General features: G+C 39.5%; 3 protein-coding genes across 9 annotated transcripts in view; 2 read left to right on the top strand and 1 right to left on the bottom strand.

Annotated features, from left to right (window-relative positions):
• Positions 1 to 7,570, top strand: part of LOC107226113 (aquaporin AQPAe.a) — a 39,722-nt gene extending 32,152 nt beyond the window's left edge. For both annotated transcript variants that reach the window (XM_046735452.1, XM_015666810.2), the window contains 2 exons: positions 3,320 to 3,463; positions 4,884 to 7,570. In XM_046735452.1, the coding sequence (XP_046591408.1) occupies positions 3,320 to 3,463; positions 4,884 to 5,285 (546 nt within the window). In that variant the 3' untranslated portion in view covers positions 5,286 to 7,570. The remainder of the gene's footprint in view (positions 1 to 3,319; positions 3,464 to 4,883) is intronic.
• A 152-nt stretch (positions 7,571 to 7,722) lies between these two features.
• LOC107226132 (SET and MYND domain-containing protein 4) lies at positions 7,723 to 13,529 on the top strand. The gene is made up of 8 exons (XM_015666835.2): positions 7,723 to 7,879; positions 8,284 to 8,607; positions 9,828 to 10,359; positions 10,744 to 11,042; positions 11,154 to 11,362; positions 11,497 to 11,621; positions 11,696 to 11,905; positions 12,086 to 13,529. The coding sequence occupies exons 2-8, from the start codon at positions 8,298 to 8,300 to the stop codon at positions 12,405 to 12,407; spliced, it is 2,007 nt and encodes a 668-aa protein (XP_015522321.1). The 5' UTR covers positions 7,723 to 7,879; positions 8,284 to 8,297; the 3' UTR covers positions 12,408 to 13,529.
• LOC107226125 (RNA-binding protein 1) lies at positions 12,970 to 19,829 on the bottom strand. Of its 6 annotated transcripts, XR_006903539.1 has the most exons (8): positions 18,751 to 19,010; positions 18,035 to 18,252; positions 17,809 to 17,901; positions 16,854 to 16,901; positions 16,706 to 16,753; positions 14,716 to 15,280; positions 13,681 to 13,767; positions 12,970 to 13,072 (listed from the first exon to the last, which is right to left on the bottom strand). XR_006903539.1 is itself a non-coding variant. In XM_015666825.2 (7 exons), the coding sequence occupies exons 2-7, from the start codon at positions 18,241 to 18,243 to the stop codon at positions 13,069 to 13,071; spliced, it is 489 nt and encodes a 162-aa protein (XP_015522311.1). In that variant the 5' UTR covers positions 18,244 to 18,252; positions 19,676 to 19,829; the 3' UTR covers positions 12,970 to 13,068. The 6 variants fall into 6 exon arrangements, 4 of the variants coding, with proteins under 4 accessions (XP_015522311.1, XP_046591409.1, XP_046591410.1 ...); XM_015666825.2 differs by lacking the exons at positions 14,716 to 15,280; positions 18,751 to 19,010 and adding an exon at positions 19,676 to 19,829; XM_046735453.1 differs by lacking the exon at positions 14,716 to 15,280 and having other exon boundaries at positions 18,751 to 18,935.
• Between the last annotated feature and the right edge of the window lie 3,890 nt (positions 19,830 to 23,719).

Genomic DNA, 23,719 nt, shown 5'->3' with positions numbered 1-23,719 from the left:
ACAATGATCTTTTGCCGTTGCACAATACCGCGCAGGGGATTCTGTTATAGTCCCTACTATGGTGCCTGCTGCCCACGGGGAGCAGTACACGTGCAGGTTCGTTCGACAATCGTGTCCGTTATACATTTGAACCGAATTTAATGAGTTTTCTTCGATATGCCGTTTATGTCTACTTTTTTTTTTAACAGTTACTCCGCGTATCATTTACAACGATGACCATAAACTACACCCGATGCGTGTAGATAAGCAACCGCGTGTGACGGAACTTGCATTTGACTAACATGAAAGCACGGTTCACCCAGTGTGAAAGACGTCCGACGTCGTATTGTCCTTATCCGGTTTTTTTAATATCGCCCGTCGAGATGAGCGCGAGACGAACAACGCCATTGAGGATCAGGTGTGACCTCGGGCTGCAGCTGCAACATATAAGCGTTAGGAAACAGACCCCAGATCTATGCTGCCCTCCGGGTATGGGGAAACGCTTTTTTCTTTTTTTCTTTTGCCTTGGGGGGGTTTCGGCCGCGGTTCGTGCGATGACGGAGATTGTCTTCGTAAAAACGTTCTTTACACTTTTATTATACCGTTGTGGACTGTACGATGCATCCTGTTTTTCATGCTCGAAACTTTGTTGCAATACTGCAGGTGCGCGCTAATTTCCGAGCTGTGCCAATTAACAGCCATCAAGTTTTCTCGCTTATTCTGTTGTCCTTTTGCTTTTTTTTTTATACTTTTTGATTCGATTCTTCTTTGATTCTTACAAGCGGTGAACCGAGTCGACGACGACTAACCAGCCCCACTTATTAATCGTATGATCTCAATACCGGAGATTGGGTTGTTGTTTGGATTGTTGATTTGATCCCGTTATACCGTAACCACACTTTCGGTGTACCTTTACCTTCGTAATTTAGAAATCGTTCGTACGCTGCAATCACCGTTGCGTTAGAATCAGATTACACTTTTGGCAATCCATGCATGACCCTCCGGTAGACATATGGACCCATAAAACTCTTTCACATTCGACGAGACCATCTCTCAACCTATACAATAGACGACACAAAAACATCATAATTATGAATATATTTTCGGAATACACACTCATTAGGCTGTTCCACTCTCCCATATTTCGGGTGTTGACAAAATTTTTCAAGCATACCCCACAAATCAATTTAACGTAATTCAAAAATAATTGCCTCATTTTTTCAGATTTTTATCTCAATTCTACCTCGTGTCGACAACATGGTGGATTTCCCCGTTTACAATACAGCATTTCGGACACGTTCTAAATATATATATATTTTATTTGTCAACACCCGAAATATGGGACACCCTGACACTCATATACAATGCAAAAATTAATTGAGATTTACGAAGCTAAATCAACCATTTTGAGATCGTCTGTGAACCTAGGACAATCCCCGTCATTCGAATGACTCCGATCAATTAAACTCTCGTTAAATCTTGCATGTATCGTATCTGGAGTGATAGAGACAAAGTCGTCGTGCAATCCGTGAAGACAAAGATGATGAACGAATCATCAATTATACATCAACACTGTAAAGTACGCGAAAGAGCTGACGATCTCTTACTCCTCGATTCTTTCAAGCATCTCAAATTTCAAGTCGCCTCGAAATGTAACGGCCACACCAAGGCGTTAAATTTTCGAAGCAACGACTGCAGCATAACGGGAAAGTTTGATGTAGAAAAAAAACCTGCTATTTTATCCACAAGTGCATAAAGCAGAGTATTTCAAACAAATTTTTCGATATTTTTTGATTTCCATAACGAACGATACACGATCTGCCGTTAATTTGCTTTAATTTTGTTACTTATATACAAAATTGAGAAAAAAAAGAAAGGAAAAGAAATCCATGAAACTTTCCTGTCGTTAGGAGTCAGATTTTAACAACTCCAGTCAAGAACTCAACGTCTTGATCTCCGTTCCTGCAACTGCAATCGTCACCGAACGAAAAAGTGACAGTGCGAAAAATGTTGCATACAACGCGAAACCGTAATCATCAGCGACTATGATTTGGTTTTTAATTAAAAACCATCCCCATCCTGCGCTATTCAGCTGTGTTACAGCCGGAGTCGGTCGACGGCGGTGCGGTTGAGTGAATGAGCGAGACGAGTACGGAGCATACGGAGCGTAGGTAATAAGGTAATATACCCTGCACAGTGAAAAGAGAGGTTGTGTAATCGGGCGGCCGACGCATGTACGGGCCCCGAGGGCAGCGAAGACCTTGTCGCCGCGCATGAGAACTGGGCCGCCATGCCCCGGGGCCCGATCCGCGGCTGGACCCCATTCAGCCATTCGGATGTCGTGCCTAAATTCGTAGACTTTACGGAGTAGTCCGGACTATTTTTTACCCCCCTACTCCGGGTAGCTGCGGCAGGTACGTTATAATTGAGAGTGACGGCATGTTGTTACGCGGCCCTCCGTTATACCGATCAATGAAGTAACACGTCGGTTATTTGTTACGGAATCACGCGTGCAGACGCCAATGCAACGCCCGGTAGATCCTCACTCCGGTTTCGCACCAGCCGGGCCAAACTTGATCGGTATTTTTCAATTTCCGACTCGTGTTCTACATAGAACTCACCTGACCGGGGTGCGCTGTGTTATAATTTCACGCTGTCAGCGTGATGCGAATAGACACGGAAAGCCGGATCCATTCTGCGAACTAGATCAATCGTTTGTTCTTATTGCCTTTCACGATATTTGCTATCTTTCAACTTCGGACTTTCGTTGAGGAGCAGAAAATTTTATTGGAGGAATAGAGTATTGGTCTGGTTTTAGCACTCCTGCTTTCAAATTTTTTTCTCAAATGGAAAAACTGTATCGATACATTTATTGTCGCTGCTTCGTGGCTGGTGGATCGTTGAATATGTTCAGTCTCAGATGGGATTGAAAGTATAAGTTTCAGAGGTCGCGCAGAGATCAGAAGAATTACACTGTGATTTATTTTTTTAACACCTCAATACGGATGCTTCGTTCGCGTATAATGGGTGGACTATTTTTACCAACAGTATATGATTGAATAGATTCAAAATCTACACTCAAACGATAATAACACAAGTACTTCAATTTCGTCAGTCAATGCCGATCATTCAAATAGAACTAGCACCTCGGTGAGAAAAGTCATTCATTGGCGATTGAAATAAATGGAAGTTTTGCGGTAATACAGCAATTTACAAATCTAGCGCGAAGAGTCTGCTGCAGTTTTGTCGCGTGTCAAATTTAAAATTTACCTACACTCAAGTGCAAAAATAGGAAATTAACCACGTCGTATGATGTACATATAATTGTTGTTCGTTTCAGGCAATTGGACATGTGTCGGGATGTCACGTCAACCCCGCTGTCACCGCTGGTCTTGTCGTCAGTGGAAACTGCAGTCTGCTTAAAGGATTCTTCTACATCGCTTTCCAATGTATCGGAGCTATTGCTGGGGCAGCCATTCTAAAGGTCAGTGGATATTATCACTCGAGGCAAGATGCATCGACTGCGAGCTATGCAGCTATTGCACTTCTCCTTATTGTGGATACCAAAGCCGATGACGAGTTCATTAACGTCGCTCTCCATAGTCCTGATTCAAGTTGTCATAAGTATGTCGCGTGATCCGGTAAAAGCTCTTGGCATGCATGTAATCGTAGCTTATTCGTTAGACGCACGAGTTGCCGTAACAGGTCGGTCGCATTTCGTATAAGAATCAGGCTGGGCCATGGCCGTAGAATCGTCAGGATCTGAAATGCGCGGACTGTAGATCCAATAAATTCTATAAAAATCGAACGAATCGTAAGACTAGTATTCTTGACCCAGAAATGATCGTAAGACGAATGAAATTGCCGTAGCGGTGAAAGATAATTACCTAATATCGCAAATAATATATGCATCGCGTATATTGACCGCCTCCTTCCGACCGCGATGCGAATATCCTGTTCAACTTTCCGAGGCAAACAGTCGCCTCGTTAAAATATCGCTGTTCCAAGGTCAAGGTCCGATCAGCGCTCAAGCCGCTCTGTTACATCAGAACTGGACACTGGTATCATCCTCCAATAAAAGCAATCAGCTCCGAATTCGCGACCAATTGACCCAGTTACTGCGGGAAGCGAACCTCCAGCTCGTATAATTCAAATTCAGACAGAATCTGCCTTGTATGAATTATCTATTCGCCATTTTCAAGTCGATAAATGTTATTCTAATATATATACTGTAGGTTTCTGTATAATATTATTACACAAATCTCTTTCGCTCGTCTTAACTATTGAAATCACTATAAATTATATTACTGCATTCGTAACAAGTTTCAAGCGCGATGAATACTGATTCTCATATTACACGTGCCGCGAGTTCGATCAAGTTTTTATACTTCTACCGAACAGCGGTCTAGTACATGAATTTCAAAGTGATGTGGAGCGAACCATTCTCGGAATGATTAGTATTTTTTTTTTTACCCCATCAGCAAAGTAACGGGTTTCTCGCATATAATTGTTCTACTATTTTTCTCACATCAACCGATCTCCTAAAACATTATATGTAGGAACTTGCGGAGGTGCGTTTGTGTTGCTACTTTGCGACAGGCACACTACCTCGTGCCGAAAGATTTAGCGACAAAAAATTGACAACGGTACACTGCATTGACCAGCGGGCAAACCGTGTGCAGGTACAATAACCCGTAAGGCCTTCTTTCCGATGCCGATAATCCGATACGTAGATTAACGACGACTACAGCCACGGGCCACGGTGCCGGTACCTTTTATTTTCGAATCACCGTTAGTTTCTTTGGATCAACGTTCCCGAAAGGCTTTCAAAAGTTCGACTTCGCGTCGCGGTGAAAACCATATAACTCGGAAATAATAATCCCATCGAATCCGTTCGATTGCAGGTAATGCTGCCGAATTCAGTCGCTGGAACTCTCGGGAGCACCGAGGTTAATGCAGCAGTGAACATTGGCCAAGCTGTATTGATCGAAGCCCTCATCACCTTCATGCTCGTCCTGGTCGTCCACGGAGCGACTGACTCGAAACGGAACGACATCAAGGGGTCAGTGCCGCTGGCCATTGGTCTTGCCATTACAGCTGCTCATCTCGCAGCGATACCGCCAACCGGAAGCAGCATGAACCCGGCTCGTAGTTTGGGCCCCGCCGCAGTTATGGGGCTGTGGGACAACCAATGGGTCTACTGGGTCGGACCGATCGTTGGAGGAGTCGCTGCCGGCGCCATTTACAAGCTATGTTTTCACATGGGATTAACGAGGGACGAGGATCAAGGATCATACGACTTTTAGCGTGTCTTAAGATTAGTTATTTTAACCTGTGTAAATTATTCAAGGTGCGACCCTCGCGAGTTAAGGGTCACTTGCAATCAGACAAGTGCGAGTGGTTAATTATATCTCTACGTTGACGAGTAACGGACCGAACTCGGTGCGCCGTTTTAGGGAAGGCACCAGGAGGTGAATATACCGAATGCTCGTCCCGGACGAAAGATTCTCTGTATTGTTACATGTATAGAAGTGACAAGACCGATCGTTTCGTTGCAGGAAGAATGAGATGGTGAGATATTTTCAAAAAATATGTAGGTATATATTTTTTTTTTTTTCTTGCGAATAACTTCTTCGATCGAAGATAATTGTATATTACCACTCGTACGTTGACACTTTGGTACGTTCAATGGAAAGAAAAAAAGGGAATATACATTATATATTTCCAAAATTATTTCACAACTTCATTAATCCTCGATTAGTGATGGAATCTCATTTTCAGTATGTTATAATGACATATACACGTAATCGGGAACCAACAAACGAAAAAATACAGAAGAGACCACTCGAATTACCAATATTATGGATCTTTGGTGCGTTATAACTTGCTCTTATGTATACGTAGGTACATCATCGTTAGTGGATTAAGTTCTCATCATTACATCTATCATCATACATATTGCGTAATACTCGCTGTAAAATTTTTTGAGAATCATACCGGAAGATCGTTGAATATCTGTCTACTCGTCTCGCAACACCTAGAATATAAAGTGTTTTGATGCGAGGTTTCATTCTACTATAACAGAGGTTAAAAACGTTGAGTATTGATTCGCGCAGCTACTTCCCCATCAGGGTGGCCACCCGTCTGGAAAACCGGGAAAACCGGGAAAACCGGGAAATGTCAGGGAATTTTGTATGTCAGGGAAAAGTCAGGGAAATGTCAGGGAATTTTTTGGTTGGTCAGGGACTTTTTATAGAACTCACGGATTTCAAAAGCTTTGTCCATAAAATTGAGATGCTATCACCGCATCGTCACAATTTTTCTTCTCTTCTTATTGACAATTATAAGCTTAGTTGTTGATTGTCATATGAATTATTCAGTAGTACGAGCAGACATCGGTTTGATTTATCTATGGCCGTCACTGCGTGTGGAGACGCAAGTTTACCGACGCCTAATAGTCTAGAAAAAACGAAGCCTCAGGTTTTTGGCAGTAACTCAAAAAGTAAAAGCGCTACCGAAAATTTCAAAAAGATTCTTAAAGAGGCGGAAATTTCCAATAAAAAAGTACAAGCACCCGGAATTCTATCTTCAGTATTAGTAATTTTAATTTAACGCTGAACACAGGGCTCTGCGCAACTGTTACGGCATACACGCGCCGCGTCTAGACGGTACACCGCATAAAATAATTGTTTTGCTGTATTAAATGTCAATTTAAAAATTTGGATAAATTGTGGTGTATTCTTAACGCTTAAAGGAAAAATTTCCCGTTGGAAAAAAATTTTTACGTTTATTTTTCAAAAAGTTACACATTCGTCAATTAGTCATAATTCTTCGAACCTCGATTTCCATTGCAAACAGGATAAATGTTCAAATAATAGCTCTAAAAATATTTCGCTTCTTGGAGCCCGTTCTTAAATATATACTTAACAAGACCAAGCAAATGGAAATATTCATTTTTTGTCAACTTTCAAAAATCACAATGAACGGAATGAACAACTTTTAAAAACTTTTATAACTTTAATATATTTGGCCATACTTTACCTAGGTTACTATAGTTGTTAGTGATTTCTGCACAAATTGTGCATCAAAATGTTAGGGAAAAATAATGATTTTAGTCAGGGAAAACCGGAAAATGTCAGGGAATTCCGTGAGCGGAATTGAGTGGCCACCCTGCCCATCTAAATCCCAGCTTTCTTCGAATTATGATTAGTTTTTCAAGTATTAATTGAAAATTGTAAGCTAGAGAATGAAGGAAAATGCCAAGCGATTCGTATATTATTATAAATCTCTAAAGGTCAGTGTCACTCGATCTAAAATATATGACACAATATTATAAATCTGTAGTATTTATAATCAAATTTTTGCATGGTTTTCATCGAACAAATGTATTTTAATTCATTTTTTTTGCACCGTGATTCCTCTTCTACATTTATCTGCGTCATCTGTATCGGTATTGCTCTGATTTACCCAGCATTTTATTTAAGTTTTGTATATATTGTACTTAATATTTAGAATTAATGTTTCTCTACGTGTTTATAGTACACCTGCATCGGTAACCTTTTACAACGCAATAAAGCCGATAATTATGTAAGGTGTTTTCTTACGTTATCCTGTACAATTATTGCTGTCGCCATTTGTAATTTTTTTTTGTCTCGCCATTCGAAATTACACATTTATACCCTATCGAATGTCACACTGGATGGGTATGTGCCATAGTTCCCCACTGTTGAAGTGACGAGTTAAAATAGACGTACCGAAATAATCCAGCGTTCGACTGCAGTGTTCGTACGAACGCCGGCAAGCATGCCGTGAAATAACATCGCGAGTATAGGCACACAAAAATCCTTTATAGAGAGGTAATTTTAAATAAATGGTTATACACCCAAGAAAAATACCAAAGGTGAGATAATACGTTTCACGGAATGTGCACAGTGCCGCATGTTGAAAATTTTATTATATTAGATGCGAATCTACTGTGAAGTAATGAAAATGATTAATTACGATACTTACACGCGACGCATTGTCGGTGTTTAAGCGTGTCTGGATTTCACACGTGATTTGAATTACAAAGAGTTTCAAACGTTTCCTTCTTAGATACACTTTTCCGGAAGTAACACTTGTAAAAATAAATTTTGGTCAACGTTCCAAAAACATTGAATCTAGCATATGCATATCTGTTGTAGTCAAACTTTCCGTTTGAATACGATACGAATATAAAACTTTCGAACTCGAATCTTTACCGAGATTTGAAAACCCAATTCTTAGACTTGTTGAACTGTAATCATATACAACTGTTTCGAACAGGAAAAATAAGTAAAATGTTGGAACGTGACGCCGAGGCTGACATTGGCGAGTACTTTCGCGAAAATCTTTTGGACGTACGTAGGGCGGTGGATGTTTGCGAATTCCGAAAATTTGCGGCCATAAATACGAACGGAGAACGGGTTGCGTACATATTGAAATATCCAGAGGCACGTCGCCTACCGCTGGAGTTTCCAGGAGTTGGAGAAAAGAACCACGACAGAGCACTCAAGCTGAAAGAAACCGGAAACAGCCTCTTCGGTCGCGGGAATTTTCTAAAAGCTTTGGGCAACTACTCAGACGCTGCCATAGTAGCACCGGAATGCGGTACGTAATAATACAGCAAAATTTACATTTTCGTCGCCAAACGGAAACATATAATGCCGAATAGCTACCATCGACTTCTACGTCACGTCTGTACGATTGCCGAACGTATATTCAGTGATAAATCAATGGATAACTATAATGGCATTATTTCTGCCGTATACTTGTGCCGCTATTCAGGCTCAAAAGTAAAGTAAAGAGTATGAAAACGAAGCACAATTAGCTGATAATAATAGCGCAACATGGAATGCCAATGTTTATCGGCAAAATGGTATTTTCAAAGTCTTAGAATAAAATTTGCCAAATTTTCCACCGAGTGCAATGAAAGAGCAGAAAAATACCATTCATTAACGCTTTTGAACGACGCTAGATGTATAAGGATGCCATTAAGATTGTGACTAGTGTTGTCTGTTGAAGTATGAGAGAGGAGTACGAAGTCGATTTTAACTCTGTTGTACCGGGTGATTCGTAATGACAATTTCGAATCTACTTGCTAGCATACTCGAATTGGCGTTTTGTGTCGATTCATTGCAGGTATTCATAACAGGTGAATTATAGGAAGGTAAACTAAGCGAAAAACGTCACTGAAAGTGATGTAAACATCTAGAGATACCTCGTTATAAACATCTTATAGCTCACTATAAGTACGGTTTGATCAGCTATTCACCGATCAGCGAACAGGCACGCCGATTAATTTCCGTTTACTCGGCAATCATGAAATCCAATCAACGTGGCACTCGAGTTGCATACAATCAGGAGTTCCAATCCCCGGGATTAACTTTTGCAGAAAATTGCATAGCCTTGAAGGTGGTGAAGCACTGTATTAGTGAGATCATCGCGTTACGTATTAGAGTGATGAGTCGAGTGAATAAACGCTTGTCGACATTTTCATGTTCGTTATTGTTAGCTCTTTATCTATTACGGCTTAAGTAATAGGATGACCGAGTGAATGTATCCGTGAGTGTGCAGATTAATAACTCGCACTAGAAGCATATCTCAACATTGCGAGCTCAAGTACGCTTCTTGCACTTTAAAAACAACCGTTCCGACGTTCTTCTTCGAACCTGAAAAATTGAACATTTCTTGAAAAAAATCAAATTTAAGAATTAAAGACTGAGAGATCATAGATGCAAGTATGATCTAATCCTGTATTTGTATTGGGGTGTCATGAATTAATCCATCTTCAATACCAGTACCACTAATGAGTCGAACATTCTGATCAGATTTATCAGTGATTTTGGCAAATCGTTCGGCGGTTTTGTACCACCTGGAGCGTTTCGAGCTGTCGGTATCGGATGCCGAAGAAGCAGTCCGCATTGGATACCCGCAGGAGCTCATGTACAAGCTGGAAGAACGTCGCGCTAGGTGTCTCCTAGCCCTAAAAAAGCACAATGCAGCCATGGACGCCTTCAAAAGTACACTAAGGGCGCTTGATTACGCAAAGATTTCCGCTGAGAAGAAGCAGAAAATTGAGTACGACGCGAGGGTAATGCTGGCCGTCATGGAGAAGGGAAACCAGTTGAACAGCACCGCCAACTCCCAGAATTCAACGGCTCCGTCACCTTCTCCGAAAAAATCCTTACCCAAGCTATCCGGCAACCAAAATCCGGATTATCCGGCATTCAGCGACGCCGTTGATTTCAAGGATTCCGGCAGCTCGGTTGGAAGATACGCAGTTGCAAAACGTGAAATATTACCCGGCGACGTGCTGGCAGCAGAAAAACCACACTCCGCGGTTCTTCTTCCGGAATTCAGGTACGCACTAGCATCAAGTAGATTCTCAACGAGACCGTGATGTTATGAAGTAATTTCATGCTATCATACGCGTGAACTTTCCGACCCTTGGTAGATTTTGATGATTTTTTTTTCCGTAATCCATCACACTATATGCAAAAATTGAAAGGCGTATTATTAAAAATTCTCGGAACGCATATATAGCCTCGCTGAACTCTCGCTTCATTGCGTAATTTTCTAGCAGGAATATTGCAAGACTGTGAGACATTAAAATTTGAGCAGTGATGCAGTGCTCAGAATTTTCACCGAAATCCGCGACGCACGTTTACAAGGGCTGGAAGAGTTCACGTTTAATAACTCTTTCACTTTTCTTACGCACTTAATCATCCATTTATTGCATTTCAGACTGTCTCATTGTCACCTTTGCTTCGCGAGAGTAGTTGCTCCAGTACCAGCTTCGTGCAACACCTGCACCATCATCGTCTACTGTTCGCCAAAATGTCGGAATCGCGATGTCAAAGCACACGCGTTGGAGTGTCCTCTACTGTTGGCGTTGTACGTGTCTTCTGCCTCCGTCACGTGTTTTTTGGCTCTGAAATCGGTTGTTCAAATACCATTAAACGAACTTCTGAAGATGAAAGATTCTTTGAACGCCGAGATCAAGCCATATAAAGGAGATGATTACAGGTGTCTGCACGGCCTAGGTAAATCAAGTTTAAAACCTGAAATACTGCACGTAAAGGTGTAGATTAACGTGTTTTCCGTCCATATTTTGATTACAGATTCTTTAACTCACACTTACTTTAATTTTTAAGTAACACACGGGGACGAAAGAACGGCTGATGATCTCTTTCACCGAGCGTACATGGCCGGCTGGCTTCTTAGACTTTTAAAACGTAGTTCGTACTTCCCCAAAGAGGTCAATACTCCGGATTCTGCTGATTCACAACTTTCTCCCGAAGAAATCTTTGTGGGGGGCTTGATCCTTCACAATATTCAATTACTGCAGTTCAACGCTCACGAGGTACGTATAATAAGGATTACGGACTTATTGTTGCTCAGATCACCTAACTTGATACCATGTTGTACTAAATAATGCAAACCTCGAAAGGTTCTTATGACCTGCACTAATCGATTGCGTTCTCATGAGTATATCAGATTTCAGAATTGGTAAGACCCAAGGGCGCGATAACTTTGGACAAGGCGAAGAGTATTTTCATCGGTGGAGGTGTCTATCCGACAGTAGCTCTTTTAAATCACTCCTGCAATCCTAGTGTCATCAGGTATAGTACGCTTGAGGCTATCGTTTGTAATAAAAATTAGGCAATTAAACGTTGACTCACGTTTTCCATCAAAGATACTTCGTTGGAACGACGATGGTGGTTCGAGCGCTGCGAACTATACGACCGGGCGAAGAAGTTAGCGAAAATTACGGTCCAATTTTTACTACCATGCCGTTGAGTGAACGGAAGCGGAAGTTGAGATTACAGTATTGGTTTGACTGTAGCTGCGAGGCTTGCGCGAATCAGTGGCCCCTTATAGAAGGAATAGATCCACGAATACTCAGGTACTTGGATTTCTATTTAGCACTATTCGGATGACGACGGCGCGTAAATGCACTGAGCGTTTTGGCATACATCATGTTTATCAAATTTTTAGCATCGTAAATAAAATTCACACCAGCAAAGCTAATTACATTCAGAACATTTTTGGAGCACCTATGATAGATGCCTGTTATTGATTACAGATTCAGATGCGACTCCGGCGAAGCCTGCGGTAACATTTTACCGGTGTCGACGGAATCGAATGAATTCATGGTTACCTGCTCGAAGTGTAAAAAATCGATGAATATATTGAAGGGATTAAAAGCTATCCAAGATACGGACTCGATATTCAAGACTGCCTCTAGGCAACTCGAAAGTGGTGAACACGAGAAGGCGCTGAAGGGATACTTTGAAATTTTAAAATTACTTGATGAAAACTTAGCGCCTCCTCTCAGAGATTATCACTTGTGTCAACAGGGGGTCAGATTGTGTCTTCTCGCTATTGGAAATACGAGTTTCTATTAAGAAAATGTGATATTTGAAAAAATTGTTTCCAAAAAACCTGTGCATTATAAACTTTACAACATCGAAAAGCCGAATTTAACTTTCCGACGGCAGAACTGTTCAGTAGATCACTGTGTGCTGAGAAATAAAATTAAATATCGAGAATAATATAAATTGAAATTTTTTATCAAAAACACACGTATGATGACTGGATAAGGTTGCGCCTTAATACGATTAATAAATGAGGTCGTAACAAATAATACCGTATAGATTACAGCTTTATTTTAAATCCTTAAATTTGTAAGAGTACAAAATAATTAATACAACATAAAACAACTGTGGGTTCATTCACATTAGATTCGTGTTATTTGAAACACGTCATTCAATCAACCACTCCGTTGATTGAATGTTATTTTATAGTCAGTAATTGCAATAAAATAGTTAGATTCTCAATATATTTGAAACACAGCGCAGATGTATGTGAGTTTAGAACTGTTCGTTTGTGTTTTGTATAAGTCTTAGCCCTAACTTAAAGTTATGTCATAATATTTGTATGATGTGTTTTCCCTTCTTTCTTTTTTTAGTTTCTTTTTGAACATGTGATTCAATTAATGTACAAAGAATGCTTTGCTCTTCTTCTTCTTGGGATTTTTAAGTCCGTCCTTTCTCGAACATTTAGGACCTAACTGTAAGTAAATAGAACAATACTGTAGAATAGAACGAAGAGAAATCCAATCGCGTTTAAAGAAGCTCAGAATTGACTACAGATGGGTTCGTTGCACGGACGTTACAACAAATCGCTGTAGACAATAAGAATAGGTAGTCAAGTAATTAAAAAGACGTCCATCACGATTACAATTTCAAGCCCAAATACGCGTCACAATGTGTTCACATTATTTATAATCATGAATCATCGCATGCAAGTATTTACAATATCTATAACTTATGACCTTTATCTTATAGTCACCGTCGCAGTTATCAGAATTCTACCTATTATTTCGCGCTGTTTTCATTTAACTAATATTAACGTATCAACGGTGCTCTACGGGGTTCTACTAGTTGGAATAATTGAGCGAGAAGGGGAGAAAAAAAAAAAAAACTTACAAATACCGTAAGAACGCGATAATAAATGAAGCGAGTAATGAAGAGATACAGATTAAAATATTTATTTCGAAACCGATGAGAGCGAATCTTCAGTGCGCGTTTGATACCAGAGGTTCGAAAGAGTGGAACTGAAATGTAGATGGTGGTCGGGCAAAATAGAGTAAACGTGAAGGGGTATATATTTCAGTACCGTCTGTCGCGAGAGTCGGAACGTGAGCGACGATCGCGGCTTCTACTTCTGGTAAGTGACCTCCTTCTTGGGCTGCGTGACCTTGACCTAAAAATCACATGGCATGTCTTAGAATTCAATTATTTTAAACAATATTTATCTTAATGTCGAACCCTGGTTTAATTCAATACCAATAAATAATAATTAATTCAGCATGTTAACAATATTTCGTTGCCAATTTATACTTCAGATTCAGCGCACGAACTTCAAATGGATCTGACAGATTTTTGACATGCTATATCTAATATGATATTAACGTGAAATCTGTAATAAATATGGGAAAATGCCACATAAATCCACTTTGTTTACAATGGGATCGTCTGATCGCAAAACAATTACCAAGAATACTTTTAGAAACAGTATCCGATTGATATGACGGAAACGAATCGCGATCGTGAATTATTCGTTGGTATAAAACTACATCAGAGTTCACGCAAAGTAAACATATATAGGTATTAAAATCATCGCAAGACAATCTAATTGAATTGGGATGGACTAATCCTAATGCCTAGAAGGGAGATAAACAAGTTAGACACAGTAATTAATAGTTAATTGATATAAATGACATCTCACCAACAATGGTAAACAAACCAAAAACAAAAAGTATGATTAATTTAGTAATTAAATTAATTTTTTTTTTCATACATATGTATATATGTATATATAATATATATCAAATTAAGAAAAATATTGTATGTTACGACACCAGTCCTCTCCAGGCTAATGACAACAGTTACAATATTTAAATTTTCAATGGTGCACATTTAAACCTTTTGTAATGAAATTTGATTATATAAGCACGATATTTCATAACTACAAATTTTGAATAGATAAATCAAAAACTAATATCTGTATCAAAACTCGTGGTGAGTTTCTTGAATGTACTTTTTAAACTACCAGCAATAGAGTACTACTTATGTAACGTGTCATTAGCCCCAAAGAACATGGCCTAATAGTGAAAAGATAATAAAAAATCTTTGAAAATCGGTGAAATACCAGACAACTGTGAACATGTGGTGGTGGTGGTGGTGGTGGTTGGTGGTGGTAGTTGGTTGGGTGGTGGTGGGATGGTGTGTAGGTGGTGATCATATTGCTTTGCTCGGTCGAAGAGAACTGGCGGACGCATTGTCAGCTAAGTTAATTCGTGACGGTGGACGAGTAGTAGTAGCAGTAGTAGTAGTAGAAGTTGGGACTGACGAACGGACGCGCCGATATTTTGATAGAAGTATTCGTATCGCGTTGGCTGATCGGTGGGTCACGATGCTTCCTAGCTCCTAGAGGCGAAGGTAGCCCAAAGAAGTCTTTTTGTAGGGGAACTGACGGACAGCTACGGACTGTCGGACGACTTGACTCCTAGCCGTGGTGACTGGTGGTGACTGATGGTGACTGGTTGGGAGGTTAGTGGGCAGGCAGGCAATTTTTTTCAATTTGATTGCTAGATTTTGTTTTTGTTTTTGTTTTTTTTTTTTTTTTTTTTTTTCACGGTGGCTGTAGTAGTAGAAGTAGCAGAAGTAGTAGTGGCGGGGAGACGAGCAGAGCTAGGAGCTGACTCTGGTAGAATCTGCAAACGTCAGTTTTACTAATATAACCACCATACTCCGGACCACTATTTGTATATTTAATTAAGTTATATTTTTTCAATTCATGAAATTTTCATCATACAGAGATCCTGCAAATGCCCATCTTTAATTACCAACAGTTTTCATAGAGTATGATAAATTTTATGAATTTTTGTAAAATTAAAATAACATTTGAACAGTCCAACTCCTAAATGGAATAACGTTGTCTCATTATATAAAAATTTCTATTAGGAATAAGATCATTTTTATGCAATCTTCATCTTTCTTCGTTTGTTATTCAAAACAACTTAAATTTCACAAGAGATCATCATGGTACCTCAAATATGCGGATCGAATGTCTACAACAAATCATTTAAACATCTTATGTACGTCCAATTGCGATCATTCGATACGATCTTCATATGAAAGTTCATTAAAGTATTTGTTGATTGGATTATAAACTGACAAAGTTGACGTTTGTCAGTTTATGAACCAATATACCAATGTAATTTGCGCGAGCTTATAAAGATCAATGCCACTGTACTTGTTAAAAACTTCTTGTTAGAAACTGTTATTCCATTTAGAAGTTCAATTATACTTTTGACTATGATTCAGTTCTTTGCATGATGTATACACGTATAAATATATAATTTGTTACTCGTTAAGTACTATGGACTGATATCAAACTTAAAATAAAAAAAAGCGAATGGTTCATTATTCTACTTGGTCAGCATAACTTGTACTGAAAATCACAATTGTACAAATAAGAACTGTAATGGATTGATAATTTTGATAACTTCATATCAATTTGTGATGCCTGCATATAAATATGTATTTGAAAGGTTCAGTATGATTGTGAAATATTCTGATACAGACTGATCAGTAGTAATAGAAATAATCTAACTAATTATATCTCAAATGAAAATATTTACATATTTTGCTGATAGATACGTACACTCGGTATTTTCGATCACAAGATGATCACCAGACACCAGTATGATTATTTCTTACTAGCGGTACACATTTTAGACATGAAGAAACTCGAAGTAAAGAGTATAGTCGCCGCAAATTTCAACATCTACGTACTTTAAAACCACTCTTTGCATGCTTTGTAACCTGTATCGTAACGAGTGCTTGAAACTTTCCAACACCATCCCTCTAGATTATAAACAACAACTCTGCCTTATTTCATCTCGTCGAATCGTTTTACTGAAATTTTACTGCTTTCTAATGTTGAATGATTTGTGGGACCATGATCTGTTGTTCGAGCTTCAACTCGATAAAATAATGTGCAAATGTTGTGATACTGCGACATTTAAAACTCAAGCGAAGTGCAAATACATACTCTGTGTCCGGACACGTAACAATTTGTTATTCGGCTTCTAGTGTACCTGAAAACTCGTGTGGTATGATCGTAAATATCTCACCTAGAGAAGCGGTCAATTGACGTCCCCCGTGGACTGCGCGACAATGACCTAGAATAATTGAGAAAAATATTTCTAATCACTCCGTATTGATGCCAAGCTGCGTCTAATGCACCTGAAAACTCTATTTAATGATGGCACATAGTCTTACCTGGGATAACGCCCTGTGGACTTCCTTCGTGGAGATGGGGATCTGGATCTAAAAATGTTTTAAAACAACGATATACCCTCCATCATCTATTTTACTACAACAAACGATGCAACCCGCAACTCTAAGTGCACTTGATATGCTCCACATACTTTTGTTATCATAATTTCATCAGAGTAAATGATCCAGTTGCAATATCGATTTATTTACAACTTTTACTTTTTGCAGGAAAAAATTAAAACCTTGATTAGTTTTCCTAGAAATCAAGAAGACTTTGTTATATAAGCTTCAAAATTCTTACATCTCACGATCAACAAAGATTGCAGAAGGTATAGCATATTTTGTCTTGGATCATTTACAAAAAATGTCGAATATTTCATTGCTTAATACTCGACGTTTTTGCCTGTGTGCAGCATGTGAGTTGTTTATTGAAGGTTTGTCATCACCAGTGAGTGGTACTCTGTTGTAATCAACTAGTAATAAATTTACGACACATCTACCAGACAAAACTCTCGAGAAAGTTCATATCCAAGTAACAAGCACTGCTCGATAGTGAAAATTAAATAAGAAAAGGACAATGCAATTGAGGGTATCAGTGATTAAAAACGAAAGTACCGTTTGTTGATCTATCTTCAAATACAAAACATATCTGTGGCCCATTTTTTGAAGTTAAATTAAGTATCGATTGCAAAGTTTTAGTTACGAAAACAAGCGTCCTCATATATAAGTTACATACCCAACCAATTTACACCCATTAAAAAACGATCAGAACAAAATAAAATTCGCAAACAATTCAATCTGTATTCAATTTAGACTTGTGTGGCTGAGACGATAAATTTTGGATTACTCTTAAGATTCCTCGGTACCTCACCCAATACCTACTTGGGAAGTCACTTTGCAAGCTTCTCCACTTCTAATGCATCTGTAAATGTTTTAAAATTGTATCAAAAAGTTTTACCTCGAGTATCGCGGGCCTGGTCTACGTCCTCCACCACCGCGACGACTTCTTCCTGAAGACATTTCTACTCTTACTCTTGTCCCACAACAGCGTCTGTAGAGCAAAAACACATCAATCAATAGAAGTGATATTTCTAAGATAAGGAAAATTTTCAGATTAAAAATTGAAACTTGATCGAACTGTACATCATACAAAGGATATCTTTAGGATAATTCAGAAGACTTACGTTCCATCTAACCCTCTGACTGCATCTTCGGCATCTCTAGGATCTTCAAATTCAACAAATGCAAACCCTGGTGGATTTCTTGCAACCCAAACATTTCTTAGAGGTCCATACTTGCTGAATGCACTTTCGATCTCGTGTTTACTGGCACTGCTACCCAGATTACCGACATATACTTTGCAGGATAAATCCCATTCACGGTAGCGTGACATAATTGGTAACTGCAAAGAAATGTGCGCACACATTACAGATAGATGAGGATTTATAATTTTGCGAAAATAAGTAATTGCTCAGCATTGAGAATTTATAATCTAGAGTAAACAACTTAGAATCGACCTACTGATCTAAAGGGAACGGAATCAGATTGAATGGCTCAAATTAATCTAAATGAAGACACATAGTATATCAGATGGTACTTTTGAATTACAAACTAAGCGGACCAATGTCGACGTTATGTTGGAATTGCAAAGTTACGATTCAAACATGTTGAGCTAGTGTCTCTCCGTTCATCCCAACATTATCTTGGTAAAATTTTGCTAATCAGTAGATAGCATAGAGATAAACAAGTGAAACCATTTTGTCCAGACAAGGTGAGTGCTTGCAGACGAAAGTGCATAATCAGTATGTGAATCGGAGTACGAAAATTTCGTATAAAAAGCTACCCCTTCGTCGGCCATTTTTGCACCAATGTTGCGCCATCATAAATCCTACATAATTACCATCAATGAAAAATCAGAAGCCTTGGTAATCTCTTTTGAATCATCGCTTTGTAGTATCTGTATCAATTCCCATTCGCTCGAGCGACTCACGCCCATTACTTACTTCACGGCTGACTGGACTTGCGGGGCTCGCGCGCCTTAAATACATTATTGCTTATCTGTTAAATAATTACACGCGACTGTCAGGCAGTCGGGGAAACCTGAGGAGGCAAGTCTATTGATCCAAAATGGCGGTAACTGGCGTTTTGATTGTGTCGCGAATTAACAGTTAAAATAATGGATTTCCTAGTATGAACTGAGAAAATCGGAGAAACCAAAATTCTTGAAAATGTGAATATGTAAGATACGAAGTTTAGGCAAAAGAAAAAAACAGCTGAAGGGCACAGCACCGCGTTTCAGACAGGAACTGACGTAACGAAACAATCACAAAGTAAACTAAAAACAGCTTTGAAGTGCGAATCTGACGACGAACCATTGGCCGGCGAAGGCTCGTTGAATCAAATCAATCAGGTACAACTCGACATAAAATTTGAATCAGACGCGCGGTTTACAAGTAAAAGTCTAACTCTGTCGGCCATTTTGCGGTAGCCAGAAACAAATCTAGGCAGAGCTGACTGGAAGCGAGGTTATCACTGACACAGTGTTTAAGATCTCGGTTTAGGTCATTTATATCGTTATCTCCGCGCAATCGGATGGTATTTAAAATCTCACTCGGGGTTAGAGCACCGAAGAAAAACACGTATTTGGAATGATCGAAAAGGCGTAGCTGTAATTTGCGAACCGTGGACTGACGCCATGGAAATTCACCAGTGGCAAAAGCACTAGTGTGTTACATATATGATAGGTACTTTAACGTATAAGCTAGAGAGGATCGGTTCTCGTTGAATATTGTGGAGATTCCGTCTTACCGTAAACATGTACTTACGTTTGTTATAAAATACGGGCAAAAGGTACTTCGGACTCGCAACGAAGACACAACCTTACGTAGATCCGCCTCAACACGCTACACACGTAGAAATGCGCCAACCAAGAAAATGGCGGGGTCCGAGCAAACGGAATACGGCAAAGAACCACGATGCGTGCGCACCCTACAGCGTTGACTGAAGAATTTAAAGACAGTTGCCCTAATGGACTTTGGTGTGACAACCGAAAATCGCCGTGCGCTTGCGCCCCCTGAGATGTTCCAACGGTAGAGTTGAGAACTTATTGCAGAACGTAAAAGAGTTACCGATTTCGACATGATGCTGGCTGCATTCACCTTCCGAGTAACACAGTCTTCGCAATGGTAAGCCCAAGCCAGTACTTAGCCTGTGTGTACTTACCGACTTGTCGACGATTCAAGAAATTAATAATGAGAATAAATTTATTCCAAAATTCGTAGCAAAACAGTGATTTAATAAAAGTATAGGTACCCGAGAGAAGAATGTATACACAAATCATAAATAATAATAGATCTGATATAATAATGATGCAGAGACCAAAAAGTATACATTTATATGTGGTCCACGTGCGATATTAATATATATGATCCATTTACGATTAATACGTGATGCATATTATGAATTTTATAATTTTCCAGGAGACTAACTAGATTATCAACAATACTACGGCTATAATATAAAGATAGAAGAAATATTCATTTCGAAATGGGATTCTAAGCGACACGCGCTCGATGTATTCCATAACATAAGTATTCATAATTATTCCAACAACTTTTCATTTGCTCTCTCGATCTTGAATTTTCATAGGCATAGAATCGAAACGTTGTTTTAGCTGGTCGCAAGTGAAGTATCTGCGTTGGGTGGAGGAGCAGAATTGTTTATCGAAAAGTATTCGGATGGAAAAAAATTCAGAGTAACTGTCATACATCACGGATGCGCTAATTTTGAACGAGATGAAATGGATGCTTCGTATATGAGACAGTATTTAACGCTGCGTAGTGATTTAAGGACCTAGAAAGGTGATAGGGAGAGAAAGAACGACGCTTCTTAACACTTAAAGTGTATTTTAACACACATTTAAAAGATACGAGCGAAATTTTTCGTCATCCAACTGTCGCAGAACGGCAGCGTTATTAGCCGACCCGTTCACTGAAGAATATATCTTCAGTCAACGGCTGACCATCGAAGGGCCTGGCCGCTTGAGTCTGGAATCGGCAGGAGAGATAAAGTGTGTATTTCTTGTATGAAATGTGAAACCTAAAATCATTGTACATCATATCATATCATCATACATCATACATCGTACATCATACATCGTACATCATACATCATCACACATAGTATTAAAGGTCGAAACCAAAGTTTGGATGTCGGATGTTCAGAAAGTGACGTCACCAATTCAAAATCAGCTAGCCGAATTCCTCAGTCTGGAAACAACCGCGCAGTAGAGCGGACGGATGAGAGTCGCGCTCCGCAAATTTCGAGTACCGGGTTCTCAACCTCCCGGATCCCGCGCTTCGGGTCCGCTACGTATTTCGAGTACCGGGTTCTCAACCTCCCGGATCCCGCGCTTCGGGTCCGCTACGCGGTGAAACTCGACTTCCAGGATAAGCGCTCCGTGGTTCCTGGTTCATGTTTACAATAAATTATTTCAATTCGTTTTTCGCGCAACCCCAAATTCGGTACCTGTCAGTCCGCTAATAAAATTTCTCGACTTCCAGGATAAGCGCTCCGTAGTTCCCGGTTCATGTTTACAATAAATAATTTCAATTCGTTTTTCGCGCAACCCCAAATTCCGTAGCTGTCAGTCCGCTAATAAAATTTCTCGACTTCCAGGATAAGCGCTCCGTATTTCCTGGTTCATGTTTACAATAAATTATTTCAATTCGTTTTTCGCGCAACCCCAAATTCGGTAGCTGTCAGTCCGCTAATAAAATTTCTCAACTTCGAGGATAAGCGCTCCGTATTTCCTGGTTCATGTTTACAATAAATTATTTCAATTCGTTTTTCGCGCAAGCCCATATTCAGTAGCTGTCAGTCCGCTAATAAAATTTCTCGACTTCCAGGATGAGCGCTCCGTATTTTCTGGTTCATGTTTACAATAAATTATTTCAATTCGTTTTTCGCGCAACCCCAAATTCGGTAGCTGTCAGTCCGCTAATAAAATTTCTCGACTTCCAGGATAAGCGCTCCGTGGTTCCCGGTTCATGTTTACAATAAATAATTTCAATTCGTTTTTCGCGCAACTCCAAATTCCGTAGCTGTCAGTCCGCTAATAAAATTTCTCAACTTCGAGGATAAGCGCTCCGTATTTCCTGGTTCATGTTTACAATAAATTATTTCAATTCGTTTTTCGCGCAACCCCAAATTCGGTAGCTGTCAGTCCGCTAATAAAATTTCTCGACTTCCAGGATAAGCGCTCCGTAGTTCCCGGTTCATGTTTACAATAAATAATTTCAATTCGTTTTTCGCGCAACCCCAAATTCCGTAGCTGTCAGTCCGCTAATAAAATTTCTCGACTTCCAGGATAAGCGCTCCGTATTTCCTGGTTCATGTTTACAATAAATAATTTCAATTCGTTTTTCGCGCAACCCCAAATTCGGTAGCTGTCAGTCCACTAATAAAATTTCTCGACTTCCAGGATAAGCGCTCCGTATTTTCTGGTTCATGTTTACAATAAATTATTTCAATTCGTTTTTCGCGCAACCCCAAATTCGGTAGCTGTCAGTCCGCTAATAAAATTTCTCGACGTCCAGGATAAGCGCTCCGTGGTTCCCGGTTCATGTTTACAATAAATAATTTCAATTCGTTTTTCGCGCAACTCCAAATTCCGTAGCTGTCAGTCCGCTAATAAAATTTCTCGACTTCCAGGATAAGCGCTCCGTGGTTCCCGGTTCATGTTTACAATAAATAATTTCAATTCGTTTTTCGCGCAACCCCAAATTCGGTAGCTGTCAGTCCGCTAATAAAATTTCTCGACTTCCAGGATAAGCGCTCCGTAGTTCCCGGTTCATGTTTACAATAAATGATTTCAATTCGTTTTTCGCGCAACCCCAAATTCCGTAGCTGTCAGTCCGCTAATAAAATTTCTCGACTTCCAGGATAAGCGCTCCGTATTTCCTGGTTCATGTTTACAATAAATTATTTCAATTCGTTTTTCGCGCAAGCCCATATTCAGTAGCTGTCAGTCCGCTAATAAAATTTCTCGACTTCCAGGATAAGCGCTCCGTGGTTCCCGGTTCATGTTTACAATAAATAATTTCAATTCGTTTTTCGCGCAACCCCAAATTCGGTAGCTGTCAGTCCGCTAATAAAATTTCTCGACTTCCGGGATAAGCGCTCCGTAGTTCCCGGTTCATGTTTACAATAAATAATTTCAATTCGTTTTTCGCGCAACTCCAAATTCCGTAGCTGTCAGTCCGCTAATAAAATTTCTCGACTTCCATCAACCATTATCGATGGTTGTTCGAGGTGGTTGAAGGTGGTCGGAGGTGGACGAGGAGGAGGACGAGGAGGACGAGGATTTGTGCTGGGTGAGTAAAACACTTTTATAATATTTGATGGCAATTGTACTTATATTTCATCTGAAATATTACAAACTTGTCACGTTTACAATAAATTATTTCAATTCATTTTTCGGGCAAGCACATATTCACTAGCTATGAATAATCTCATACAATTTATTATATTATTAATTAATCAATTAATATTCTTATAATATTTAATGGCAATTGTAATTATATTTCATCTGAAATATCACAAACTTGTCACGTTTACAATAAATTATTTCAATTCATTTTTCGTGCAAGCACATATTCAGTAGCTATGAATAATCTTGTACAATTTATTACATTATTAATTATTGAATAATTACATTAATCCTTACACAATATTTTTGATGTATTCCTATACTAAAAATATTCATTACTATTCCAGGTATTACCCGAGGTGGTCGGAGGTGGACGAGGAGGAGGACGAGCTGGACGAGGCGGAGGACCAGGTGGACGAGGAGGAGGACGAGGTGGACG

This window comes from Neodiprion lecontei, chromosome 3 (genome assembly GCF_021901455.1).
Source record: "Neodiprion lecontei isolate iyNeoLeco1 chromosome 3, iyNeoLeco1.1, whole genome shotgun sequence".
NCBI classification, from domain to species: Eukaryota; Metazoa; Arthropoda; class Insecta; order Hymenoptera; family Diprionidae; genus Neodiprion; species Neodiprion lecontei.
Note: the sequence above shows the minus strand (reverse complement) of the source record. Positions and strands in the feature narration are given on the sequence as shown.

Coding starts and splice junctions, on each gene's coding strand:
- LOC107226132 (XM_015666835.2), top strand. CDS start 8,298: ATGTTGGAACGTGACGCCGAGGCTGACATTGGCGAGTACTTTCGCGAA. Junction 8,608..9,827: donor CATAGTAGCACCGGAATGCG/GTACGTAATAAT, acceptor CATTCTGATCAG/ATTTATCAGTGATTTTGGCA. Junction 10,360..10,743: donor GTTCTTCTTCCGGAATTCAG/GTACGCACTAGC, acceptor ATTGCATTTCAG/ACTGTCTCATTGTCACCTTT.
- LOC107226125 (XM_046735453.1), bottom strand. CDS start 18,846: ATGGGCGTGAGTCGCTCGAGCGAATGGGAATTGATACAGATACTACAA. Junction 16,902..17,808: donor CCAGGCCCGCGATACTCGAG/GTAAAACTTTTT, acceptor AAACATTTTTAG/ATCCAGATCCCCATCTCCAC. Junction 13,768..16,705: donor TCAATTGACCGCTTCTCTAG/GTGAGATATTTA, acceptor TGTGATTTTTAG/GTCAAGGTCACGCAGCCCAA.